This window comes from Manis javanica, chromosome 10, assembly GCF_040802235.1.
Source record: "Manis javanica isolate MJ-LG chromosome 10, MJ_LKY, whole genome shotgun sequence".
NCBI lineage: Eukaryota > Metazoa > Chordata > Mammalia > Pholidota > Manidae > Manis > Manis javanica.
The window spans coordinates 109,708,103-109,734,737 of NC_133165.1; the positions used below are offsets into that span (position 1 = coordinate 109,708,103).

At 56.8% G+C, this 26,635-nt stretch overlaps 1 protein-coding gene across 4 annotated transcripts; it reads left to right on the forward strand.

Annotated features, from left to right (window-relative positions):
* Nucleotides 1-271: 271 nt before the first annotated feature.
* Nucleotides 272-26,147, forward strand: MICALL1 (MICAL like 1). 4 transcript variants are annotated; one of them, XR_005058182.2, is made up of 17 exons: nucleotides 272-818; nucleotides 5,195-5,243; nucleotides 5,609-5,750; nucleotides 9,340-9,428; nucleotides 10,596-10,738; nucleotides 11,926-12,362; nucleotides 13,574-13,631; nucleotides 14,536-14,900; nucleotides 16,584-16,999; nucleotides 19,192-19,326; nucleotides 19,947-20,073; nucleotides 20,215-20,305; nucleotides 20,443-20,516; nucleotides 22,907-23,021; nucleotides 23,216-23,262; nucleotides 23,644-23,725; nucleotides 24,271-26,147. XR_005058182.2 is itself a non-coding variant. In XM_073213865.1 (17 exons), exons 4-17 carry the CDS (start codon nucleotides 5,666-5,668, stop codon nucleotides 24,390-24,392), a joined length of 2,304 nt encoding a protein of 767 aa, XP_073069966.1. In that variant the 5' UTR covers nucleotides 275-818; nucleotides 1,777-1,830; nucleotides 5,193-5,243; nucleotides 5,609-5,665; the 3' UTR covers nucleotides 24,393-26,147. The 4 variants fall into 4 exon arrangements, 3 of the variants coding, with proteins under 3 accessions (XP_036862878.2, XP_036862877.2, XP_073069966.1); XM_073213865.1 differs by lacking the exon at nucleotides 23,644-23,725 and adding an exon at nucleotides 1,777-1,830 and having other exon boundaries at nucleotides 275-818; nucleotides 5,193-5,243; XM_037006983.2 differs by lacking the exon at nucleotides 23,644-23,725 and having other exon boundaries at nucleotides 16,614-16,999.
* Nucleotides 26,148-26,635: the final 488 nt, after the last annotated feature.

Sequence of the window (26,635 nt, forward strand, 5' to 3'; positions counted from 1 at the left end):
AGGAGAGGCAGCGTGGTGGAGGTGGTGCCCGGGGTGGGCAGCCCGGTGGAGGTGGTGGGGGTGGAGGAAGATGGCATTGCGGGAGGGGCTGGTTTGCGGGAGGGGAGGGATTCAGGGGCTGTCCCAGAGCTCTTGGAGAGGTTCACGGTGGGGAAGGGATTGTCCAGGCACTGCCAAGGAGAGCGGCGGAGGGGTGCCCGGCGGGTGGGCGGTGCAGGGGCGCGTCTGGGGGCGGAGCGGCCGCTGGGTTGGGCGCCAGGCCACCGCCCCTCTCCCCGCTCCGCGGCGGCGGCGGGCGGGGACCGAGGCCGTCAAGACGCCCTCGGCCGGCCCACAGCCAGCGGAGCGGGCAGCGGTGAGTAAGCGGCGGCCGGCCGGGCCGGGCCACGCGGGCGGCGGCTGCTCGGGCAGGTCCGGGCAGGGCCGGGCGGGGAGCAGAGAACCGAGCCGGGACCCCGCGCCGCGGCCCGAGCGAGGACAGCGAGCGGCGGCCCCGCCTCCTCCCCGCCCTGCACCCGCCGCCCGCCGGTCGGCGCCCCGAGCTCCCAGCGGCGCCGGAGCCGCAGCCGCAGCAGCCGCCGGAGCCGCCGCCGGAAACCGGCCTGCGCCCGGCCGGAGGTCGAAGCCTGGTCCCGGCGGCGCCCTGAGCTGGGCCCGGTTCCCGCGCCGCTCATGGCGGGGCCGCGGGGCGCGCTGCTGGCCTGGTGCCGCCGCCAGTGCGAGGGGTACCGCGGCGTGGACATCCGCGACCTGAGCAGCTCCTTCCGGGACGGCCTGGCCTTCTGCGCCATCCTGCACCGGCACCGGCCCGACCTGCTGTGAGTGCCGGGTCGCAGGGCGGCGCGGGCCCGGGCGGTGGGAGGCGCCGCCCCTGGAGACCGGAACGCTGACCCTACCGCCGGGCCTCGAGCGCCTGGCGGGTCACGGAGCGCCCTTCACCCGGGGCACCTCTCCCCTCTAGGTCTGTCTGGCTCCGCCCCCTGGGACACTGAACCCACCCCCAGTGAGGGTCCGTCCGCAGGGGGGCCTGGCCACGCCCACTGGGCTCTGATTCCGCTGAAGGGTCACTGAGTCCCCGGACGCCTTGACTCTTTGAAGGGGCACGAGCCCTCTTTGGGGCCCCGGGCCTTATCTGCACTAAACTCTTCTCAGGTTCACTGAGCACCCCCTCCTCCTGGGGGCACTGGGGCCTGTTTCCTCTGGGGTTGGGGACTACTGTTTTGAATGCAGTGAACCTCTCGTCTCTGATTCCCCGAAGCCATCTTGTCTCCAGGGCACTAGCACAGTGCCTAGCCCAGAGGCGGGATGAATGGATATGTGCCTTCCCACTAGGGCACACACGTGCCATCCCCAGTTGTGTGCCCTGTGCCCTCTGTCTTAAGTGGGGCATGGAGGCTAAGTGGAGTCTCTTGGGGTCCGATTGACAACCACCAACAGGCTGCTCCAGCTTGTGAAATGGCCCCTTGTGCCCCAGCTGCCCAGTGAGGTTCTCATGGGAAAATTTATTCAGGCCCCCAGAGCAGTTCACAGGAGCTTATGTCTCAACTCCCTCTGCCTTGGACCCAGAACCTCTTCCATTCATTCATTCATTCATTCATTCATTTATTCATTCATTCACTCATTCATAAGGAACTGAGTGAAAGTTTATCTGGTGCCTGCCATTCCTTGTGCTTCCAGCCTCAAATGCAAATCAGGAACAAGACTTTCGGTCTTTGCCTTCTTGCCAGCAGTCCCTGAGCCTGGCAGGGTCTGGAGCCTTTCTGTGTTCCACTACAGGCCTGTTCTCCCCAAGGACAGCACCTGGGAGGTCTTTGATGAAGGAGAGAAGCAAGGAAAGTGTTGCCTCAAGGATTCCGTGGTGCACATGCGCTTGACTTACTCTGTACCATGTGGTACAGTGTCTGTGGGTGGTGGGTTGGCCTTCTGTTGTGCCCTGGGAGGAGAGGGTTTTGGGGAGTATGCGCGCAGAATGAACGAGATAAGGCAGAGATGTGTAGGTGGGCCGCTGCCTGCTGTGGGGCATGTGACAACTGCAGTAGTAGAGGCACGGGGTGGGGGTGCTTAGGAGCAGGGGCTTGAAGGATGGAGGAGAAAGCACCTGGATAGGACCCATGCAATGGAGTGGAGGGCCTGAGGGCTCTTCTATTTTGGCTAAGGGGCAGGTGATGAGGCAGGAGGCAGGGGACAGGGCCACTGTGTGAAGGGATTTGGGTGTCCAGCTAAGCCATGTGGTGGAACTGACCCTGCCAGCCTCAAAGTGCAGGATGCTTGGTTTGCATTGAGCCTCTCCATGTACTTGGTGTGTGACCTTGGGTAAATCATTGCCCCCACCCCACCCTCCCTCTCGCCCCCCATGCATCAGCTTCCTTATTGTAAAGTGGGATTGATAATAAGACCTACCTCACAGAATTGTCGTGAGCTTTAAATGAGGTAATGTGCATCCAATTACCATTAGTTATTTTAAGTAGTGTTATTAGGCAGCAGGGGAATAATGAAAGCATCTTATTCTTTCATTTATTCAACAAGTATTTACAGAGCCACTGCTTTGTGTTAGACACTGCCTGGTAATAGAGATAGTAACCAACAAAGAGACAAACCCCACACAGTCTCCCATGGTCTGTGGGGGGGAGCAGATGTGTCAACAGTGATGATAACTCCATGGGGGATGTGCTATGTCAGAGGCCGGGGTGGGCACCCCGGAAGGAGACGCCCCAAGGCTGGCTGCACTGGAGAGAGGGAAGCTCCCACATGTCACATAGTCTTTGAGGAGATGGCAGGAGTCAGGTGAGGGCCTAAGGAAGGGCCTTCCAGGCACATGGGGCCACCTGAGCAGAGGCACAGGGAGTGAGCACTGCTGAGCCCATAGCATGCAGCAGGGAGGCCGGGAGATAAATGGCTGGGCCAGCCTGCCTGTGCCTCTTGCTGGCTAAAGAGGGTGGATGGGGCCATAGGGAGCCATGTGGGTTTTAAGCAGGGAAGGGATGTGGCCAGAGGAGATGTGGAATGGAGAGGCAGTTGCCTTTCTGAGAAGAGATCCAGAATCATGTCCAGATACTCATTTGCAAGGCAGGCCAGTTTCCTGGCTGCCAGCCCATTGCACAGAAGAAAAACTGAAGGCCGGGTCCCACATACGGCATAGAGAGGGCCTCAGCAATGGATGGGGAATCTCCCTAAAATGAGGCGTGGAGTAGTGTCCGAAGGCAAGGACCAGCTTCTAAGGTAGTTCAAGCTCCTGGAGCTATGGGTCCTGCCTCTGCTGCCATGGTGAGGGGCTGGTTCATTGCCTGCCTCCCCCCTCAGTCTGGGCATCTTTAAGCTTCTTGAGGGTAGGGACCATGTGGGTTTCATTTTTGTGTCCTTCATCTCCCCCAGAGCCAAATAGAACTTCCTGGGCCTTTGAAAACTGTCATAAAATATCTGTTACCAAGCGCAGATGTTGGTTAGGGACACAGATGGGGGTAGGGAAAGAAACTGGAGGAAAAATTGTAGTATCTGGAGGGCCTTTACAGTTTTCACACTGTTTACAGCATTTATCCATTCATAAACATTTACTGAGCCCCTACTAAGTGCTGAGAACTGTGCAGGGTGTTAGGGGCACAGGGTGAAGAAAATGTGACCCCAGACTTCCCAGCCGGGGAGACTGAAATAAACTGCCAAGACAAGAAGCTTCTGTCTCATTTGGTCTTGGAACAAGCTTTTGTTGGAGGCTGGGCTGGTGTCCCCTTGCCCATTAGTAGTGTCAGAGACCAAGGAGACTGAGGTTTAGAGAGGTGACACGGCTTGCTTAGGGTCACTCTCAGGCAGTGACAAAGCAAGGGGAGTCAGGGGCCCCGATGAGGGGAGAAGGCAGCAGCCTGGCCAGAGGTGCAAAAGGGGCCTGAAGCTTATACATAGTCAGCTTCCCTCTCTCCAGTGCAGCCAGCCTTGGGCCGTCTCCTTCCGGGGTTCACAAGATACCCTTTCCTGCCTCTGCCCACGGCTCATCATCCCTGGACTCTGCCGGGACAGGTTGAGGGCAGGAGGAGGGTGTGCTTGCCCATTCCTGTACAGCAGTGAGGCCTGCCCTTCGCCACTCCCGGACGCAGCCAGTCCTCCTCACTAGCCTGGGAGGTGGTACTAGAGCTTGCCCCGATTTGCAAGGACTGCTAACCTGCTCAAGGTCATGCAGGCTGGCCTGGAAGAGCAGGGCCTGGGGCCCAGACCTTGGAGGCCATGTGGCCTGCTTCTGCCTCTCGGCCCATGGTCTCTGACAGTTAAGACTGCAGTTTTCAGCCATAGAAGGGCAAGGCTTGGGCGGTGCACCCGGGAGGCAGCCCAGAGGCTGGTTTTAGTCACTTTAGCAGCCTGGAGCATGGAGGGGAGGAGAGAGGTAAATAAAGCTAGCAGGCTGGCCAGCTGTCCCCTCCTAGGGTTCCCCAGGCAGGCCCTGCCATCTCTCACCTGTCCCATCCTAGAAACTGGGAAACCCTTCTCTGCTTCCCGAAGGGAAGTTGCCCCCAGAAGTGGCCTGGCAGGGTTGGCTAGCTGTTCAAGTGTGGAGTACAAGTCTGGTTCCAACTTTTCCTACTTCTGGCCCCACTAAAAAAGCCATTTATCTTTGGGCTGGGTTGGGGATTCAGCAGGTTGGTGTGGCTTCCCTGGGTTTGTGATTATGTGAAGGGCCAGAAGTGGATTCTCAGGGCTGGGTGGCTTCCTCCTCCAGACCTCATCTGTAAAATGGGGTAAATACCTGCCAAATAGAATTGCTATGAAAAGGTATATTCAAGACAGAAGCTTAGCACAGAGCCCAGCATGAGGCCAGCAGCCTCTGGCTGGCTCTGTTCTCACCAGCCTCAGGCCTGGCCTTAGTTTTGTCTTTGTCACTGACTCAGGACATGGCTTCCTGGCTTCCTGGGGCAGAGTACCCAGAATCCCAGTGAGGGGAGGGACGTTAAATTCGAAAGCTTGAACTTGAGCCTTGCCCCTTCTGAGTGATTTCTAGCCTCTGCTTGGATGCCTCAGGGGGCCATAAGGCCACCTTCTGCCTCCACCTGGCAGTCCCCGTGCTATAAACACATGCTCATTGCCTCAGTTTCCTCCTCCCTGAACCCCGCTGTGGCCCAGGCTGGCTGGAATGAGGTCACCTCTGCTCCTTCGGACCCGACACCCCTGCGCCACGCACCTCAAAGCTCCTCCTCCCCTTTGCCTCTTACAGAGATTTTGATTCACTTTCCAAGGACAATGTCTTGGAGAATAACCGTTTGGTGAGTCCCCAGGCAGGAGAGGCTGTCTGGGTGGGTGGGTGGGTGGGTGGGTGGGAGGGTGCTGAGGGAAGGGGCTCCTGGGCCGGCTCCCTGAGGAGCTGCCTTGACTTGGGCCCTGACAGTTCCTCTCCCCACCCCCTGCATCCTTCCGGCCTGCCTGGGCTCAGAGCACCAGGCCTCCTGCTTTGTGGGGGCCAGAGCTGAGGGGAGCCCACAGTCCTGGTCCTCTCCATCCCACCCAGGGAAGCTGCGCCTAGACTGAGGGGCACCCACTAACCTTGCCTCCTCCTCCCCTTCCTGCTGTGGCTGCTTTTGCCCCCACCCCCTGCCCCCCACCCCCGGCCCCGCCATGGCTCCCCGCTCAGGCTTTTGAAGTGGCCGAGAAGGAGCTGGGGATCCCCGCTCTCCTGGACCCCAGTGACATGGTCTCCATGAGTGTCCCTGACTGCCTCAGCATCATGACCTACGTGTCCCAGTATTACAACCACTTCGCCAGCCCCGGCCAAGGTGAGATGGGGACGGCCCTCCAGGGAGTCTGGCCCTGGGGACGGGGCTGGGGCTGCTGGGCCGCACTGCTTTCCGAGCTGTAGACAGCAGCCTGGAAGCAGCCCATGGTTTATTCACTGACCATTCATTCACTCATTGAATATTTATTGAGTAGAACAGCACTGTGCTGGGCCCTGCAGGGACAGCCGCGTTGGAGACCGCTGCCCTCCTGGGGCTCCCATTTTTGTGGGCAAAAAACTGATCACAGAGCAAAATAACGTCAGAGACCAAGCAGGGCAGGTTTGTCTGCTGTCTGTGAGTTCACCTCTCTGACATCCACCTTCGCTTCCTGTTTGCAGACACTTCCCTGGATTTTTTTTTTTTCCCTCCAGTGGGGAACTGGCCCTGTGGGGCTGTTGTGCAGTTTCTTCCCCAGAAATGACCTTCAAGGCCTCAGAACTGAGAGGCTGGGGAGCTAGGGGAGGGCGGGGGCTACAAGGGTCCTTCTCTGCTCTCAGTCAGGTTCCTGGGTTGTATAAATCCTGCCTGGGGCATTCCCATGGAGGAATCTCTCCTGGGGGCAGCTGGGCCTCTCCCGTGGAGAAGAAATAGGCCCAGAGAGGGGAAGCAAGGAGTTCAAGGTCACACAGCAGGAAAGCTGAACAGCTGGGATGAAAATGCAGGTGTCCTGACCCCTGTGCTGGGTCACTGCTGTCCACAGGTCCTGAAGGACTGGGGGCCCTGCCCTTCCCGTCCCGTTTCCGTCTGTCTCTGTTCTCTGTGTGGACAATCCAGTCCATCTCTTAAAAAAAAAGTGTTCTATGAAGTCAGAATTTTTTTTCTTACTAAAAGTAAAGCATGCTTACTGTAGAAAAATTAGAACATAGAAAAGAGCATAAGAATTGAAATAGTCTGTTACCCCCCTAATAATGGTAATAGATTAATATTATAATTAAACAAATAACATTATAAGTATTTTAGTGGAAATCAAAATGGGAGTATTTCTGGATGATTAACTTTTTGGTGAGGGGAAGTAGGATGGAAATTAAAAACATGGATTAAAAATTTTTGCTCTGACATTTGCTATCTGGGTGACAGTGGGCCACCATGGTCACCTCTCTGCCTCAGTTTCTCTCCTGCAATCAGGATAAGAACAGTGGCCATCTCACAGAGTTGAGGAGCAAAAGAGAAAATGTGAACCTGTGTTTGGCCCTTACTTAGGACTCAACATTAGTATTAGTATGACTTCTTAAGTCCACTGGCTATTAGCCTGCTTACCTAGTCATAATTCAGTTTTATCTTCTGGAGGGTTCTCTTTTGCCAAACCCTTATCTCTCTCTACTGAGTTCTCCTCTAGAGGGCCACCCTTCCAGGGCCTGCGGGGTTGGTGAGGCATGGGGGCCTCTATAATATTGTCGGTGGTGTCCACTGTATTCCTGGGTCCTCCCTTGGCACCCAAGGGTGAGGGCGGCCTGGGTGGGAGCAGCCCTGGGCCTACATAGGTTCTCATTGATAAAGGCACAATTTGGCCCCTAAATGTAAACCATTTTATCCCCCCTACTGCTCAAACAAAGCCGTGGTGATGTGTTCTCACCCTGGAGGCAAAGCTGGCTGCTAGCCCCCCCCCAGGTAGTCCTGTCCTGTACTTTCTGGGGGCGTGCAGGGATTTTGACCGCACTTGACTTTCCCTGGACTGTATAGCTTTGGAACCTGGCCCTGGCTGAAACACCACAGCCCAGTGCTCAGTGTTCAGCTTGTGCCAGGCTCTGTGGGTTCCAGTGACCCTGGGCATATCAGCTGTCCCATGCCCTCCAGGAGCCCGGTGTGGCCTGGGTCTAGAGTGTGAGCGAGGGAAACCTAGTGGCTGTGGGAAATCAGAGGAGGGGCTCCTGCCTCCACAGGGTCATCAGGACAAATTCAGCCTCTCAGTGGGGCCCTTGGGGGCCTCTCCCCACTTAGCTTAAGCCACTCACTGCCTGGACTGGAGTCATACTGAATTTCTTATGCTTCTTTGAATATATCACAGTCCTTCTCTGCTAAGCCTTTCTTCTTGGTGGTCCTCCAGCCCAAACTCTACTTCCTGTCCCACCTTTCCCACCTCTGCACATTCTTTCCTCTGTATCTGCTGATCCTCACATTTTGCCTCCTCTAAGCAGCCCCCTGATGTATACCCCAGGTATTCTTGTAGACCCCTGCCCCGCAGTGCCACGTAAGACTCTGGTCATGATATTTTGATTGCTCATCCCTCTTCCCTTCAGACCGTCTCTGTCTAGATCACAGCTATGTAGCCCCAGCATTTGGCACTTACATATTCGTCTAACAAATATTTATTGAGCCTCCTGTGTGCCAGGCACTTGGCTAGTGCTGGGGAGACAGCTGAGAATGAGACAGACTCACAGTCTAACTAGTTACCTTGCAGTCTAATAGGCAGGGGAGGGAGAGAGAGACAGATTAGTAAGTAGTACAATTTCATGTGAGTCCAATGAAGGAAAAAAAATAAGGTAATGGGATCAGGAGAGTGGGAGGAGGAAGTGGCTACTCTAGAGTAGTAGTCTGGGAGGGCTTCTCTAAGGAGGTGACATTTGAGCTAATCCTTGAACAAGAAGAAGGTGGCCATGTGAAGTTCTGGGGAGGAATATTCCAGGCAAGGGGGCTGTAGGGGGCCTGTGTGCTTCAGGGGAGTGAAGGGGGAGGAGATGAGACGGGGTGGTGGGGACGGGACTTGATTAGGCTGCTGGGCTTCCTAAAGTTTTGACCATAACTCATGGTAAGAGGTACATTTCCCATCACAATCCAAGTTCATGCATGTGTATGTAACTGAAACAAGTTTCAGGAAACGATTCTTCCCCTTATAACATGGGATGCATGCAGATATTGTCTGTTCTGTTTCATCTTTTAAATGTGCTGGTTGCAGTCCACTAAATTGATTTCAGGGTCCATTAATGGAATGTGACTTCAAGTTTGGTAAATGGTATTTTAGGTCACAGTGAGGGACTTGGATTTTATTCTTAAAATGATCATACAGTAAAATTGACTTTTTTTTTTGTATATACTCAGAATTTTGGGGTTTTATTTTAATCACTGGGCACAGAGTAGGTGCTCAGTAAATATTTGCTGAAGAAATGAAGGTGCAGAGTCTTGGAGGAGGGTGAGCAGGTGGGTTTCTTCTGGTATGAGGGAGTGCAGGTGGGTTCTGGGCCATACCTGTCCATGTGGCCCCAGGGAGCCAGCCCATTTTCCTGAACCTTCAGGCCAGCACCCCGTGGTTCCTTTCTTCTCTCCAGTGCCCTTACCCTGGTGGGCAGGCAGCCACCCAGTGCTGCTGGTCTGTGACGGTGGGGTTGCCATCTTACACTCACCTGCCCCTGTGCCCAGGGAGCCACTGTCCCACTTTGTGGAGGCTCAGGGGGCTTCAGTGGCTTGCCCCGGGCATGTAGCCCGGAAGTGGAGGTGTCTCCTGACCTGTTGAAGCAAGGCCTGCTCTGCCCGTTGGTATCGGGTGGCCTGCCCAAAGGCCATGGCTGCAGAGCTCAAATCTGAGGCGAGGTTGGGGCCTTCTGGACTCCAGGGTCTTCATCTGCCTCAGGGTCTCTTTCTTGTCTCTTGGCAGCTGGTGTCTCACCTCCCAGAAAGGCCCTGGCACCCTCCTCCCCGCCATCCAAAGCACCTACTGCAGCAGAACCAGGAGAGAGGGGTCAGGTACGCAGGGGTCAGATGTCTGGGGTGGACGGGTGGGGTGGGGGGCAACCGCCACTGCAGCATTCAGAGGGCATTCAGAGTCCTTTTCCCATTGTCTTTGGAAGCAGAGTCGCTGGCCAGGATTGGGGGCACACCTCAGCTTCCAGGCCCATCTTGAGGGCAGGGAGCTCCATTCCCCCTCCAGGGCTTGTGGCAGGACCAGGAGATTCAAGGCCTGGGAAGGGGGCAGAGGGCAGTCTGCAAAGTGGACTTTGCTGTCAGAATAATGACAAGATTTACACATATAATAGAACAAATACTCCCCGTGATTCCTGTTGAGACAGAGCTTTTAACTTCCCAGTGTGATTCTGCTTAGTCCTCTCAACCACCCTAGGAGGTTGGTTTATGTGTTCTGATGTACAGATGGCAAAACTGAGGCTCAGAAAGGTTCAGTGCAAGGTCTCTCAGCCCGGAAGTGGCGGTCCCACTGCCGGTCCGCTGCTCCAAGATGCTTAGAGGGGTGACACTGGCCCTTTACATCTGGATAGCACTTTGCAGTGTGCAAAGGGCTTCTCCCACCCGCTTGCAGCTGCTCCTTGCTGGAGGAGCTCCTGAGGGGTGGGAGCCTGGCTCAGGCTGGGAGCCCAGTGTGACAGGGCTGATGCAGGCAGGGCTTATACAATGCCGTGTGCAGGTGAGAATGCCCAGAGACATGAGCGCTCAAGGTCATGGTGCTTAGAAGTAGAGAAACTGGGATGTAAGTCTACTTCAGCTCCAGTAGGGGAGTCAGAGAAGGCAGATGAGGTGGGCCTAAGTGGACAGCCACTGTTGGGGGCAAACCTGCAGGGATAGGAGAGGGGCGAGAGTAGCTGAGGGGCAGGGGAGCTGCTGCCTTTCTGGTAGGGAGAGCCTCAGAAACTGGAAGTCAGGAATTTTGTTTCCATCCTGACTCATGACCTTCAGCAAGTCTTTCCCTCTGCTCTGGGCTTCAGTTTCCTCATCTGAAAAACAGTGACCATCTCCCATCCTCTGCTCCCTCGGGGCTCTGGTGAAGTACATTTCCACTGTGAAGCTTGATGCACAAGCCCCTCAGTGACTGTGGCCACTCAAGGGAGGGACAGGGGAGTGTCCTTGAACAGGGTGGGTGGTGACCATGCCACACCCACAATCTGCCCGGGTTCCCTGCAGGGTGAGGAGCTCTCCGCGGACAGCCTGTCCGAGCAAGGTGCCCTCCGGACCCCCAGCAGCACGTGTGCAGCCTGCCAGCAGCATGTCCACCTGGTGCAGCGCTACCTGGTGGAGGGCAAGCTTTACCACCGCCATTGCTTCCGGTGAGTGGCAAGGGAGCCTGGGGACAGGGCACGTGTTCCTCAGCACCCCAGTACCAAGTGGGAGCTCCCATGCATCCAGCGCCACTGGGTGCCAGGCACATTGCCAAGCTCTTCATGCCAGAGCATCCTGCTTATCCCCACTTTACTGAGATCAAACTGAGGCCTAGTGAGGGGTGAGGATTCGCACAGTCACATGATTAGAGACCAAGCCAAGCTCAGGGATTCTGCCCCCAGTACCAAAACTCTTTGAGGCTAACTACCTGATGATGGATAAGGAGCGGCTTTAAAAACCATTGAAAAAAGAAAGGATTAAAAAAAAAAATCACAGTAACAACCTGCTTTCAGTGTGTGGCTCCCAGGGAAAGCCACGTTCAAAGAAAATGGAGTAGGAGGCAAGGAAAATACAAATGTATGAAAACATTTTATATGTTACAAAAAAATAAATCAGAAGAGAAGTAGTCAAGGGAAGCCGTGACTGAGTTAGAACGTGCGTCCGGTCATGGGTTAGTGTGTGTGCGTGTGTGGCTGCAGTGAGGAGTCGGGGTTGGGGGGTGGGAATCTCAAGGACGGGGACCATGACATCAGCACAGTCATGTCTGGCCACCAGAGTAGTGTTTTAAAAGTTTTTTTTATAGTGACTGTCCCCACCCACCATGTAAAAAATACATTTGCCACTGTGACCTTTTCTAAATATATACTGGGAATAAAATTTATATAAATAGATCCACAACTAGAATTGAAGTTTTATAAAACAATATTTATCCTTCCCAGTGTGATACACTGTGATATATTGTATCTTACTCTATTTCACAAAAAGCAAAACAAAACAAAAAAAGTCCTGGTTGGTTGAAAACCACTAAATTGACTTCCGGAGCCACTGATGAGTGACAGCCCGCACGCTGGAGGACACCTCTGTGGCGGGAGGGGGACCTTCCTTCCTCTTGCAGCCAAACTGAAGGCATGTTTCACAATTTCTGTGGCTGATTTCATGTGATTTTATTGTTCCACGATGCTCCTGACAGTTACCATTTTCCTTTTCCTCCAGGAAGTCCGGGGTATTGAGACAGGACCCAGGCTGGCAGTGGGAGGAGGGGAGGGAGGGAACAGCCTTGGCCACTGGGGGTAGAGTGGCCAAGTGCCCGGACTGGCTAAGTTGAACCTCCTCACCCCAACCTTCTCCCTGGCAGGTGTCAGCAGTGCTCCAGCACCCTGCTGCCCGGAGCTTACCGAAGTGGGCTTGAGGAGGGTACCTTCATGTGTGCAGAGCGCTGCACCAGGCTAGGCCCTGGGGGGTGGTCAGGGGCCAAGCCTGGGCTCCCCGGGCAGCAGCAACTTGCAGAAGAAGCCAAGGCTGTGGAGGGGGGCAGCCCCAGCCCTAGCGTGACTACAGGGCCTGAGGTGGACATACCCAAGGCCAGCCCCGAGGCCCGGCCCCAGGTCCCCACCAAGCCCCAAGTTCCAGGCAAACTGCAGGAGCTGGGTAGCTCCCCGGCTGGCCGCCCCACGCCTGCCCCCAGGAAGGCCTCTGAGAACACGGCCCTGACGCCCCCGACGCCCCGGCCCCGGTCCAGTCTGCAGCATGAGAATTCGGGGGAGCACGGTGGCAGCAGCAGCCTGGTGAACGGTGAGCAGGCGTCCCACTGAGGCCAGGCACTGGCTGGGGTGTGTCTGCTGTTAAATGTGCATGTGCACTGGCAGTATTTGTGGGCCGTGCTGTCTGTGCCTGTACGTGCTGGGATTGCCTGTGTGTCTGAGGTTACTGATTCCTGAAACAAACAGTTACCGTGGCCTCTCTGTGCCGTGCCAGTGCTCTATTCTGGGAGAACGAAGCAGACACAGCTCTCTGCCCCAGGGCTGCCCCATTCTGTGTGTTGGGTGTTTGTGTTCTTCTGTGTCTTTCTTGTGTGCTTTGGTTTTGGGGTGTGTTAACGAGTACACACTGTGTGTGCCTATGTCCCGACTCTCTGGGACTCTGTGTGTCCTGGCCAGTCTGAGAGTGCACACTCCAGGTGACCTCTCTTTCACACCCAGCTTACGTGCTTGTCCACGTCTGGAAGTTTGGTAGGGGAGAGCCCTGGGGGCAGGGGAGGGTGTGTCCCTGTGGGTGGGCCCCTGAGGGTTCTCTCCAGGCTATTCTGAACCACAGTGGAGGCCCTGCCCTGGCCGCCCCAGCAGAATGACCTCCCTGGTCTCCGTGAGCTTGTGGAATGAAGGCTCCTTGTAACCTGAGTTGTTCTGGGCCACATTTCTCCTTTGGCTAGGGAAGAAGGTCAGGTTAGGGAAGGTGGAGGGAGGTGGTCTGGGGGAGAGAGGCTCCCAGGTCTCCCTCTGGGACTTGTTGGGTTCTGTCCTGCACTCACAAAGGCCTGCTCTGAGCCCAGCCCTGAGCTGGGTGCTGGGAATAGTGCCCGTCTCGAGGTGGAGACGGGCACAGACGCAGGGCTTTCGGTAGAATGTGAAAGTCTGTTAAGATGGAGGAAGCAGAGGCTATTGTGGGAGGCAGAGGAAGCCTCCAGGAGGAGGTGACCCCGGGACTGGGTTGGGACAGCTTTTCCTGTCCACATTGGGAAGTGTTCGAGGGACACTTGGATTCCCCCTTCTCAACTGAACTGTGAATGGGGTCTCCAGCTGTCCTGGCCTCACCCTACTGCTCTTTGCCTGCTGCATGTGGTGTTTATCTAATCTCCCTGAGTGCTGGGCCAGGGAGGTGCAGGGGTGCAGATGGCATTGCCATGGCCGCCTGGAGTCCACGATCTGTCAGGACGCCCTGGCTGGCTCCCCGGGTGCTACACTCTGCTGCCCACGAATGCCTGTCTGTCTCTCCTTTCCCTCTAGGAAGGCTGCACGAACCCCCTGTCCCCAAGCCAAGAGGGACGCCCAAGCTGTCAGAGAGGTAGGCTGGCCCTGAGAGGCTTTCCTGGTGGCAGGAGTAGGAACATTCTTGGGGGCCTGGTGGGGGACAAGGCTTCCTACGGGCACGTGACCCACCAGCACACCCTCCCGAGGATGGGCAAGGCTCCTGCGTGGGGCAGAGCACGGTGCCCACATCCACTTCCCGAGGCTTCTCTGGGATCCCCCCTCCTGTGGGCAGCAGGGGATTGTGGAGATGGCTGCCTCTGGAGCCCCTTCACCCCTCCAAGCTGCTGCTGCCTATGTCCTGTGGGAGACCCAGGCCTTGCTCAGGAGCTGCTGTGAGAATTAGTAGCCTAGCATAGAAGGACCCAGAAAAGCTCAGCTGTATACCTGGCTCGGGTCCTCTAGCCTGGGGCTGTGCATCCCAGGTGAGGACGGGAGTTCCCAGCTGTTCTTTGGAGCAGCTGTGCTGCCCGTGTGCTGCTCTGTGAGGGACAGGGGCAGACCACAGCTGTGATAGAACGAATGCTCAGCGAGCGTGTGCTGTGTGTCGGCGCCATGCCTGTTGGGTCCTTACAGTGTCCTCGTGAGGTGAGGGTTATTGTCCCCATGCCATGGGGACGAGACTGATGCAGAGAGGCCAGGTGACTTTCTTAGTGTCACACAGGGAAGGAGGCCTTTGTGGGTCCTTTCTTGGGCTGGGCTAATGGAGGCTGTGTGATGTGAAGGGTCCCCCTCTCTGGGTCTCAAGGGGCCCAGCTGGGATGTGACTGGAACTGCCCATTTCAGCCTTGGGCACAGACTGGCCCCACTGGGCTGGGGGTGGGAGAGGAGAAAGGTGCAGTGTCTCATCCCCCCTTTGAAATGGACCCAATATTATCCAGAGAGAGGACACAGTCCCCTTTGCTTCCCAATGGTTTCTGCCTCTTCCTGACTCCCTCCAGGACGCCAGCCCCCAGGAAGGACCCCCCATGGATGGCACTGGTGCAGGCAGAGACAAAGAAGAAGCCTGCCCCCCTTCCCCCCAGCAGCAGCCCCGGGCCGCCGAGCAGGCAGGTGGGGAATGGAGGCACAGAGGAGGTGGCCGGGCAGAGCCCACCAGCAGCAGGCCAGGAGCCCAAGGCCTACAACCCCTTTGAAGACGAGGAAGAGGAGCCCCCAGCCGCGCCCAGCCTGACCACAGGCCCTGCCCTGGCCTGCCCCGAGCCCACACCCAAGTCCCTGCACCCTTGGTATGGCATCACCCCCACCAGCAGCCCCAAGACAAAGAAGCGCCTTGCCCCCCCAGCGCCCAGTGCATCCCCGCTTGGTGAGTGCTGTGCCTGCGATACCTTCTGCCAGCCAGGACTCGGGCACTGGGTGCCTGGGTCAGCCCAGGGCTGAGGAAGGCCACGTGGTACACAGGATCCCCTCTAGGCAGGCGCTGTGTGTTTCATGTGTCATCTCATTTAGTCCTAGAGCAAACCTGTGAGGTAGGCAGCACAGCCCCATTTTGCAGGTGAGGAAACTGAGGCACAGGGAGGCTAAGTGATTTAGCCAAGGTCACACAGCACTTAAACAGCTGAGGCAGGATTTGAACCCAGGCTCCCGACTCCATACTCTTAGTCCTTTGTAAGTCCCCTCACAGGGCTTTTTTTTAAAAATTAAGGTATCATTGATATAAAATCTTATGAAGGTTTCACATGAGCATCATTGTGGTTACTACATTCGCCCATATAATCAAGTCCCCCACCACCACCCCATTGTAGTCACTGTCCATCAGCATAGTAAGATGCTATAGAGTCACTGTTTGTCTTCTCTGTGCTGTACTGCCTTCCCTGGGACCCCCTATATTATGTGCCCTCACTGGGCTTTTGTGAGAATGAAAGGTGTTAGGCAGTGACGTGTTGAGCATCGAGTTGGCTCAGCAAGCACGTGGGAAGGTTGGCTTGAATCCTGTCCTTCCAGTTGCCATCCTGCAGGCACCGGATGCCCACGCCCTGACCTGGCTGTGACGTTGGCCTAGCGACTGAGCACCTCCTTCCTTGTGTCTGTCCTCAGGCTCCCCACCTGAAAAATGGTGGATATTGGCTCCAGGGCCCTGTGCCCCCCTCTGCCAGTAGTCCCTCTCTTATCCAGGCCTGTTGTATTTTTGCCTCTCACTGTCTTACAGTTTTCTTAAGCCACAGGCTCTGTGACCGTCCATCATGGCTGGGGTCCAGCTGCCTCCAGGACCTTGTGGGATCCCCTCAGACAGTGGGGCTGGGCGCATGTCAGAGATGACCAGCGGCAGGTGCTCAGGTGGCCCGGGGTCCCTGCTCTGGCCCCTGCCGGAGCCCTGGGACCCTGTAGCTGATTGTGGTCAGCCTAGTGGAGATGGTGGGTGGGTGCGGGATGCGGGCAGAGGGGTGAGCCCCGAGTCAGGCACAGCTGGGTCCCGCCCCAGCCCTTGCTGGGGCACGTGCCTCCTCCTTGGTGGGTCTGTTGTTTCATCTGGAAAACACAGACAGTGCATGTCTGAAGCATGGTGTCCGTCACCCACCGGCCACTGCGGGGTGGCCCACTCCTCCCCTCCCCGTCGCCTTCCCTCCCGCCTCTGCTCTGGGCTCGGGAGCAGAGGAGAGGCCGGCTCAGCTCTGGTTGTCTGCCCTCCCCACCCTGGCAGACTTGCCTCTTCAGTGAAGCCTTGCTTTGGCTCAGATCAGACATGGGAGGGGAGGAGGGGGCAGCGGCCATGCTGGATGAGGGGTGAGCGGCAGTCAGGAAGCCCGGGGCCTTGGATGAGGGGTGCCGGAGCAGGAGCTCCTGGGATGGACGTGGATGGTTCGCCCACTATGGGGCGCGGTCCTCTCATGCGTTTGCTATTCCCTTGGCCCTGGCCTCGCCTGTACATGGGAGGACTTGGGTTTCCAGGGCCACCTGCAGCTCTGCTGAAAGTGGAGAGCGTTAGGCGAGGCCAGGAGCCCTGACTGTGCCCGTCTGGTGGCGCCCACTTGCCCATTTGTTTGTACAGCTCTCCACGCCTCCCGCCTCTCACACTCAGAGCCACCATCAGCTACCCCATCGCCAGCCCTCAGTGTGGAGAGCCTGTCGTCAGAGAGCTCCAGCCAGACCCCCAGTGGGGACCTCCTGGAGCCACCAGCTGTGCCCAAGAGCTCCTCAGAGCCTGCAGTCCATGCCCCAGGCACCCCTGGGACGTCTGCCAGCCTCTCTGCCAGCTCTTCCCTGGCCTCCTCTGGGGAGCTGGTGCAGCCCAGTGTGGACCAGACACCTCAAGCGAGCTCTGGCCTTGCCCCCAGTCCTAGGGGCAGCCTGGGTCCTCAGCCAGCCAAGCCCTGCAGTGGCACTGCCCCCACACCTCTCTTGTTAGTTGGAGACAAGAGCCCCGTGCCTTCTCCTGGAGCCTCATCCCCACAGCTCCAGGTAAAGGTGAGTGCCTCAGCTTTGTTGAAAGCTGCTGTCTTGTCAAGTGAATGGGAGTTCGGTCTCAGGGCAGGAACATCCCAGGCCTTCCTTCCTTGCTGGCCTATGGCTTTTTTGGTTGGCTGCGTCCATCTACCCATTCAGCGGTCCTTTCGCTGGTGTACAGATCTGTCTCCCCCTTCCTTCCATGGGCCAGCCCTCTCATCTGTCTGTTCTCCTGTCCACCTGCCATGGCCTGCCAGGGATCCATGCATCCAGGCACTTGTTTACCTGCAAGTGCTGTGCATTTGCCCACCTTGGACCCTCTCACCCAGCCACCATTCATCTGCATGTCCTCCTGTCCACCCTTCCGTTCACAAGGCCCAGTTTGTGCCTGCAGCCCCCTCCAAGGCCTGGGGCACTCCGCCTCCTCTGAGGGTGGAATGGGCATGAGTTACCCATCCTAGGGAGCTCATTTTCCAGGTTACTCTTGTGGGCTATTTGTGCACTTATTTCTCAATTCCATGCCAAGAACTGGGGATCACCAGGGGTCCGGAGGTTCGTCCGGGCACCTAGTTCCCAAGGGGGCCTCTTTTCAGCCACAGCCCCTTGGGCTGCCAGGTTCTGATCATTCGTTTTCACCTCCCAACTCTACAGCCCTCTGAGGGCCCAAGGCTCATCCAGTGCTGGGCAGAGGGGCAGGGCAGCTCACACGGGGCGGCTGTAGTTGCAATCTGACCCACTGGAAAGAGAAAAGTCTGGGGAGGGGGCTGAGCTGTTGGTCCAGCGGCTACCTGTGCGCCTTTCAGACATTAACCTTTCCTGCCTTGAGCTGCAGCCTCAGGTCCAGCTCTGCCATCCACCTGCTGTGTGGCCTTGAGAAGGCCCTGCGCCTTCTCTGGGCTTCAGGCTGCTCTGAGGAGGCCCAGGTTTTCCTGGTGGTGGGTGGTGGCAGAGGGGGTCGACTTTAGATCCCCCCGTTGCAGGCAGCTCCTGTTAAACATCTGCTTCCTGTACTGGGGGTGTGTGGAAGGTTGGTTTGAAGTTTTGTGGCTGAGAAGGCTGAGAACCCTTGAGGGCCTCCATGGCTCTGGGCTCTTTGGCCCTGCTTGGCCCATCAGAGTGTGACGGAGGTGGCAGAGCCCCAAGTGGGCTTCCTTCCATGTGTCCCCACCTCCCACCCTAACCCCAGGGTTAGAAGAGCTTCCCAGGGGCAGTGTAGGCACAGGGGTCTTGGGCAGGTGCCCTGGGGGAACCAAACCCCATCTCCCTGTCATGCCTGGCACAGGCCTCGGCATGTCCCCTGCTTCAGAAATCCCCCAACTACCAACCAGAAAGGCTCTCTCCTGGGCTGGCACAGGTGCGGTGAGCAGGCTCCCTCTTGGCTGGGAGAAGGTTGGGTAAACACTCCTGGGGGCACTTCATGGCCCCCAGTGGGGTCTCTTCATGGGGCCCATGCTGATGCCTTTGTTTCTGAGGAGCTGGGAAAGGTGGCTGGAAGGCGTTGGCATTGCCCATGTGGCAGGCAAGGTCCTGCCCCAGTGCTGGTGCAGGCATCTCCCCACAGGGACAGAAGGATGTAGGGCTGTGGGCCCACGGCCCCGGCAAAGGATGGGGGTCTTTTCTGGGCAGGGAGGGAGCCACCCTTCTCCATCTGCTGGCCAGGTGGAAGATGGGGCCCTTGCTTTCGCATTTCCTGGCTGGGCGCACTCAGCAAGGAGCTTCACCTCTCTGAGCCTGAGTGCCTGCTAGGGAAGGACTGGTTGTGAGGCCTGCATGAGCTAGTACAGCACTGTCTGTTCCTGAACTCCACGTCCTGACCACTACCCCCAGTGCTAGATGGCGGCCCCAGCCTTGAAACAGATTCTTACCCTAGCTTGGGCCCCTGGGAAGTGCTTACTTTGGGCCAATTACATAACCTCTCTGAACTTGAGTTTGCTTAGCTGTAAAATGGGCATTACAATACCCACTTTGCTGAGGGGTTGTAAGAATTCAACAAGAATCTATGAAGGTATCCAGTGACAACTCTGTTTGGTGGGTGCTGGGAAACAGAACTGTTTGCTAAATGATTGCACATCAGACACTGAACGCTGCGAGGGTCTCTCTGCCTGGGCCTCCCCGGTCCCTTTCCCTCGGGTCCAGGCCTGCTTTCCGCATGTGATCAGGCTGCCAGGGTCAAGATCCCAGACTGATCCTCTGTCATATCTCCCTGCCTCTAGTCTTCCTGCAAGGAAAATCCTTTTAACCGGAAGGCATCACCCACCTCATCCCCAGCTACAAAGAAGGCCACCAAAGGACCCAAGCCAGCAAGGCCGCCTGCCCCAGGACACGGCTTCCCACTCATAAAGCGCAAGGTATTGGCTGGGAGCTCCCAGATGCCTGGCTGCCTGGGCCCGGCTTCAGGCTTCCTGTAGAACTCTTCAAGAGGATGGGCTGTCTGCACAGTTGCCCTCAGATGTCAGAGAGGGGGCCCCTTGGGTGGCCCAGCTCTAAGGCTTAATTTGCAGCCAGATCCATCGAGCAGATCAGCTGTTCTCAAGCAAAAGTAGTGGGTGAAGCATTTAACTTGTTACTAATAATAGTTCAAGGATCAAAGCACTCACATGATACACTTCTGGCTACATAGATTAGTGTGTTCTCAAGTTTCTCTCTCTAATAGGGTCACTCTCACATTTGTCATACTGTTTCTGGAGCCCCAGAGAAAGGGGAGGGGCTTCCACAAGAGGCAGGAAGTTGTGCTTCCCTCCGAATGTACCTGTTGGTGTTGGGCCCAGGGGCATGGAGGGGTTGTTGCTGTCCCCACTGACCCTTCCCCACACTGGGATCCCACATCTGGCCACACTGGAGTGTGGGACAGAGCTGGGGCTCTGGGCCTGTGGTGCCCAATGCTGACCAGAGAAATGGTGAAGCTCCTGGCAGCAAGCGGGTGGGAGGAGTGAGCTGTTCTTTAGGTGATCAGGGCGTTGTTGAGCAGGTCCAGGCTGACCAGTACATCCCTGAGGAGGACATCCACGGAGAGATGGACACCATCGAGCGCCAGCTGGATGCCCTGGAACACCGTGGGGTCCTGCTGGAGGAGAAGCTGCGTGGTGGAATGACAGGTGCGGGAGCCGCTGGGAGGGCCTGGTGGGTGGGCGTTAGGGGTAGCAAGAGCCTCTCTCTCCCTGGTGGGGCCCCTCATTGGCTCCTCTGAGGGTGGGAGCTGCTGCCAGCCCTGACCTCAGTGGGCATCTGACTTGCAGAGGGTCGTGAGGATGACATGCTGGTGGACTGGTTCAAGCTTATTCACGAGAAGCATCTGCTGGTACGGCGGGAGTCTGAGCTCATCTATGTGTGAGTCTTCCCTCCCTTCAGTCCTGCTCCCCTCCCCAGAATCTGTAGAGCTCAGCGCAGAGAATCTTCCCTGACAGCATAGTATAGGGCAGCAATGCAAGGGGCAGAATTAACAGTTGACTTATTTCTACCCCCAGCTTCAAGCAACAGAACCTGGAGCAGCGCCAGGCTGATGTGGAGTATGAACTCCGGTGCCTTCTCAACAAGCCAGGTGAGTGCAGCCACACGCACTCCTGTGGCACCTGCCCCTAGGCCTGGTGACAGGTCGAAATGGGCCTGGTTCTTCCCCTCCAGCCAGAGTGGGCAGACAGAGCCCTGCCGGCGAGGCACAGGCAGACTCCGGGAGGTCTGTCTGGGTCATAACAAGTGGTGGTCTTGAACCGTGGCAGGAGAGGGAGCAGCATGGCCAGTGTAGGGGTGTGGATCCATGTGGTGTCAGGGTGACAGGCTCGCAGAGAGCACCAGGCCCAGGAGCAGACTGGCCTATTTTGTCTGTGCCTCTCCCAGAGCATGCAGGCGGGGCAGGTCCCTGGTGGTGAGGGGCTTCAGGCTTCCAGGGGCCAGGGCTTCCCTGCCTGAGTGGGTGACAGCAGATGCCTGTCCAGAGGCAGCTCTGGGGTCATGACCGTCATGGCAGGACTTTACACGTTGGGGGAGGCAAGGTGAAGGAGCCACTGCTCAGTGTGGTTCCAGGATGACCCTGGAGGGGGCACAGGAGGGGCTCAGGATGGTGGAGGGGCAACAGGAGGGACTGGGTTTGGTCAGGTAGTCCTGTGTTCTGCCGCTAACATGCTGGTCGCAGGGGACAGGGGAGGTTTGGCAGGTTTCTTAGCCTCACTGGCCTCAGTGGCTTCAAGCCTAAGACAAGATGAAAGTACCTACCTCATGGGATATTCTGGGGACCAGGAAATAGTGGGTGTGGAAACTATAAGGCTATAGCTGTGCCCTCTGAGGGGCTGATATTGATGGTTATTTTGTGGCTGAGTTGGGGTCTGTGGCCATGACATGCAGTGAGCTGCAGCTGCCGGCCAAGACAGACCACCGGACTGTGGAGCATCGAGAGGCAGGAGCCAAGGCTCTTGACCACTTCCTATGGCACAGGCAGTATGCATTGCTGTCCCCACTTAGCAGATGAGGAGAGCCAGAAGTCTTGCCCATTGATGGTGGAACTGGGCTTCTGTTCATGTCTCTGACCTGGGCCTGGGCCTGCACACACAGCCCCTCCTGCCTGCTGGGATGGTGGTCCTGCCTCTCCACTGGGGAACTTGGGACACTGGGTGGGACCCAGAGGCAGGAGGGTCCCTGGGAAAACCACGGCACTGTGCCAGCCTTCCACTGCCGACTGTGAGTCACTCCAGCCTCTGGGAGGCTGGGGTGTGGCTGCCCCTCGAAGGGGGCCGCAGCGACACCCTGTGGCCAGAGCGAGTGCAGCACCTGGCCTATTGTGTTGCTTCTCCAGCCCTGTGTGCGGCGGCTGGATGTCCTGGGCCGGCCATGCTCTCTCAGATACTGCTTTTACAGGGTGAGACTAGTCTGTAGTGCCCCAGGTGGGTTGGAGACCCAGAAGACACCATAAGGGCTGTAGCTTGGGGGTGTCAGGCTGCCCGGATTAAAATAGTGGTTCTACCTTTGTTGTGTGATGCTGTCAGGGACTTAACTTCCCTGAGCCTTGGTTTCCCCATATGTAGATTGGGGACATAACTTATCTAGGCCCCAGATCGGGAAGTAGCAGAATAGGGTTTGAGCAAGGTGAGTGACGCTAAAGCCCATACTGGCCCTGGAACTATGGTGGACCACCTGCTCCTGGGTTTTGGCGAGGTGAGGTGATGTAGGGGCTTGGGGCATGGCTGAGGGGGCCTCAGGGTGTTTATTTCAAGATGCAGAGGCATGTGGTAGCAGATGTGGAGGGCAGGCCAAGTGTGGGCACATATCCTGGGAGGCTGTGGGTTGGGTGAGAAGAAAGCCGAGGTGCAGAAGGCTCCTTTGGTGGTCATGATGGCTGATTTCCAGCTCTCCGGGGTTCTTGAAAGGAGGCTGGAGGGACAGGAGGTGTATGAGGCCTCAGGGACACCTGGCTGGGCTTCCTGCCTCAAAGACCCCTTCTAGCCTGCCCTCCTTCTCGGCATTGATGTCCCCATGTGCCAGCTGGGTCATGTTACTTCTCCTGCATGAGTACCTCTGGGTTCCTTGTTATCTCTCCCCCACTGTACCCCACTCTGGCCCAGCTTTTGGAAGTCGTTAGTAGGCCCAGCCCAAGTCCTGTCTCCTCCAGGAAACCACCTAATGAACATTTGTTGAATGTATGAACAGACAGAGCGCGTGCTGGTCTCTGTCCTCAGAACATGCATGTGCTGACTCTCCCAAAGCCCCCTGGAAGGTGTGTGGTAGGCAGCCTAGTATCCTCGGTCTCTTCTGTAACTTTCATTTCTCCAAAAACTTGTAATCTCCACCCATCTGAGCTCTGCCTTCCTATCCTCATAGGATCTAGCATACAGGGCTGGCCCATAGCTCCCCTTAGCATTTGCACATTGGTTCCTGGCTTCCTAGGAAGGCAGGAGGGTTTTCCCTTCCCTCATGTCCCCAACTGTTTACCTTGGGCAGAGAAGGACTGGACAGAGGAGGACCGGGGCCGAGAGAAGGTGCTGATGCATGAGCTCGTGACCCTCATTGAGCAGCGCAATGCCATTGTCAACTGCATGGATGAGGATCGGCAGAGGTAACATGGCTGGGGAGAGGGCTGTCCCCAGGGTTCCTTGGGGAAGGGACCTAGAGCAGGCTAGCCCTGCCCTTACTGCCAGCAATCCCAGCGCACCCTTGCTCCATTCTATGTCAACCTGGAGGCTGGGAGGCACTGAGAGATTATCTGCTCCTTCGTCCTGTAGGACACCCGGCTTCCCTTTCTCATTTCAGGGAGGAAGAGGAAGATAAGATGTTAGAGGCCATGATCAAGAAGAAAGGTGAGGACCCCCCTGGACTTCTGGAGGGTAGGGAGCTGGACCGAGGGCTGGAGCAGGCGCTCCAAAACTTGCAGCCTGTTTTGCTGGGAGGGCTGGGTGGCAAGGCAGGCCAGCCTACAGTCAGGAAGGCTAGGCCTGGGCTCAGAGCGTGGGCCACAAGGACTGTGGCGTGCAGGAGCATTGTCCCAGGGTGGTTTGCCTTAAACTGTGTGTTCCTCCTTGAGACCTGCAGCTGGTCTTGGGGGTGTCTGTGGGCTCAAAGAGCAGTGCTACCCAGGGACAAGATAGTGCCTGGAATGGTTAAAAGGGCACTGGACTGGGAGTCAGGAGACCTGGGTTTAATCTTGGTCCCACCAGTGACTTATTTTGCTTGGATTCCAGGCCCAGCTCTGGTCCTAGCTGGCTGACTTTGAACTAGCCACTTCAGCCCCTAGGCCTTACTCTCCTCATCTGCAGAATGTGGGTGAGTGAGGTGCCCACCACGGGCGTGTGCTGAGGATTACTGGGATAATGTGATAAAGCGCTTAGCCCGAGGCCAGGCACCTACAAAGAGTTCGATTGGGTTAGTCCATTTTAAGGCTCACATTTTCCTCGTCTATAAAATTAGGGGCGAGGACAGATAATTTCTGAGGTTTTTCTAAGCTCCGATGCTCAATACTTGTGTCGTAGCCTATAGAGCTATAAGCACTAGCCTAAGGGAACTGAGGCTTCTAAAGGTAAATTTATGCCATGCTTCAGAGTTCCCAGATCCATTTATCTCCGGGTCTTTGCCAAAACACTGGAAGGGGGAATGACTCCTATTCTATAGGCGAAGAACCAGAGGCTCAGAAAGATGATGTGATGTGCCCAGGGTTCCATGATGTGACGTGAAGAGGTGGTGAAGCTGGGCGAGCCCCCTGGCCTTTGTCACACAGGCCTTTGTCATCCCAGGCCTTTGTCACCACCCCTGGCCTACCCCAATTGTCTCCCCTTCCCCAGGCCCTAAGTACTCCCCTTTCTCTTCTGCAGAGTTCCAGAGGGAGGCTGAACCCGAAGGCAAGAAGAAGGGGAAGTTCAAGACCATGAAGGTGTTGAAGCTGCTAGGAAACAAGCGTGATGCTAAGAGCAAGACTCCCGGGAACAGAAGCTAACAACAGGGGGGGCCAGCGTGGGACCTCCCCCCTCCTGGCTCAGCCCCTGGGTTCGGCTTCGTTGGGGGCACCTTGCTTCCCTTCAGGATCAGTTGAGAGGAAAGATGACTTAAGGGGAGGGAGCCTGTGGGTGGCGGCCTCTCCCTCCTCAGGGTCCTCTGGCTGGTCTGGGCCAAAGAGTATTCTTCCCTCTTCTCTGAGCTGCAGGCAGCTGTGGCTCAGCCCTGCCTAGTCGGGTTCTGCTGTTCCAGGTGCTGTGACCGACCCCAGGAGCAAGTAGGGTCCTGTGTCCAGGGAGCGCAGCAGCTGAGCACGCCTTGCCCTTGTCCTTACCAGGACGGCAACTCCTTGGTCCGTCTTCCCTTCTGTACCACACCCAGATGGGAGTCTCAGCTGTCAGAGTTCCAGCCCGAAGGTCCTTCCACCCCGGGGTTGGCCCATGGTCGCCCTCTGGCCTTGGTCTCTTGCCTCTAGGGCTTTCCCCGTGTCAGCAGGCCAGCAAGCAGGGCTTGGCGGCACTGACTTCTTGCTGCCCCAGCCTGGCTCCGAGTCCCTGTCTTCTTTTCCAGTGTGGGCGGCCCTGAATCTTTCTCCTCACTCAGGAGCTCTATTTATGAAGTCTAATTAAGTTTGAGTTCATTACTGCATCCCTGGACATGAGGGCCTGACAGACAAACTCTCTGTCGGTCCCTCAAGGCTCTCGGTGGTGCTTCCCTCATCCTCCCTTGTTCTACAGAAACCTCACCTCCCAGGACCTGGGGCTGTGCCAGCCAGGCTTGGGTAGGCGGCACCGAGGGCCGAGTCCCCAGAGAGTGCTTCTGGAGGCAAGGCCAGTTGCCATTCTGGTCTCTGATCATCAGCTGAGGTGGGGGTGCTTCACGGAGGTGCTAATCCTGGTTCTTTAACACACTATAGGCTGATCATTCGTTTAGACTGACACCCCACTCCCGCCTCCTACCCCACCAGGCTAGGTGGCCATTGCTAGGCTGACCCCGCACACTTTCTCTTGTCCATTCTCTCCTGACCTTTTCCCACCATGTAACACTGGGATGGCTGTGGGAGAGGGGGAGCCAATGGGGACAACTGCCTTTCCCCCAGGAAATGTGCCCAGCAGTTCTTGGTCGAAGCACTGTTGCTATAAGCTACTTCTGGGGCATCTCCAGGGCCCCCATCCCTCAGCATACCTCTGGGGCAAGATCACACTGTATTAACTTGAGGATTTTCCTCACTGACAATAAATGGAGATAATCTCAGTTGCCAGTGCCCTGCAGCCTTGGGGCACTTTTCCCTCGACTAGGGCTGCCTTCTTCCCTGCCTCCAGCATGCTTCGTGGCTGGGCATCTCTGGTGGACCAGGACGGGAATGTGGGCTGTCCATGGCAGGGGCCATGGTACTCACTGCCTGCCACCAGACTGGACCCCCCTCCTCTGCAGGGAGAGGTGGCTCCCACACCTGTGAAGTCCCTGTCGGTCTCCTAAATATGTGTGCTGGCCTGCAGTTGGGGTCACCAACTCCAGGGCCTTTCAGGGGCCAGGCAGGTAACACGTGAACTGGGCTGGGTATAACTTGAGGGATGGTTCTGTTCTGTCAAGCTCTTCTCCATGTCTGGCAGTGGGGACTGGATGACTGGAGTATCCATCCCTGTGACAGCTAAAGGGTGAGGTTCTTCCTCACTTAAGTCAACTATAGCTTGTGGGGATGTGGGTCCAGTGTTGCCAGATCTTTCCACTTTTTTCAAAAGAAGCTAGAATTCCAGATTGTGTGTGTGTAATTTGTAAATGTTGGCAACTAATCTGCTATAAATCAAGGGTGGGCTGGAAGTATGCTGGGGTTCTCTGGTGTGCTGCCTTGGGCCATATGAGGGGGCCTTGGAGGCAGAGGACGGCTGTCCGAGTCACGCTGTGCCCTCTGCCCTCAGGTTCTGGGGGACAGGCTTCTCATGGAATGTTCCTGATCAGGCCCATGATCTGGCCTTCTCTGCTCATCTGTTTGAGGCTGTAGGGCTGTGTTTATTCTGCATACCAAAACTTGGGTCACGTGGCCTGTAGGATTATATGGATCCTTCCAGGTGGGAGGATTGGTTGAAATTTCCAAAATGTTTTGATTTATGGGGGCAGAAAAATGACAGAATACCAGAGCACGGAGGGCTCGTGGCTGTCAGAAGACATGGCGAGTGCTGCGTGCCAGGCCCAGGGTCTGCTCTTGGGGCCACACGTCTCCTCGGCAGCCCTTTGCCAAGAGGC

Coding starts and splice junctions, on each gene's coding strand:
- MICALL1 (XM_037006982.2), top strand. CDS start 673: ATGGCGGGGCCGCGGGGCGCGCTGCTGGCCTGGTGCCGCCGCCAGTGC. Junction 5,244..5,608: donor TCTTGGAGAATAACCGTTTG/GTGAGTCCCCAG, acceptor CTCCCCGCTCAG/GCTTTTGAAGTGGCCGAGAA. Junction 9,429..10,595: donor AACCAGGAGAGAGGGGTCAG/GTACGCAGGGGT, acceptor GGTTCCCTGCAG/GGTGAGGAGCTCTCCGCGGA.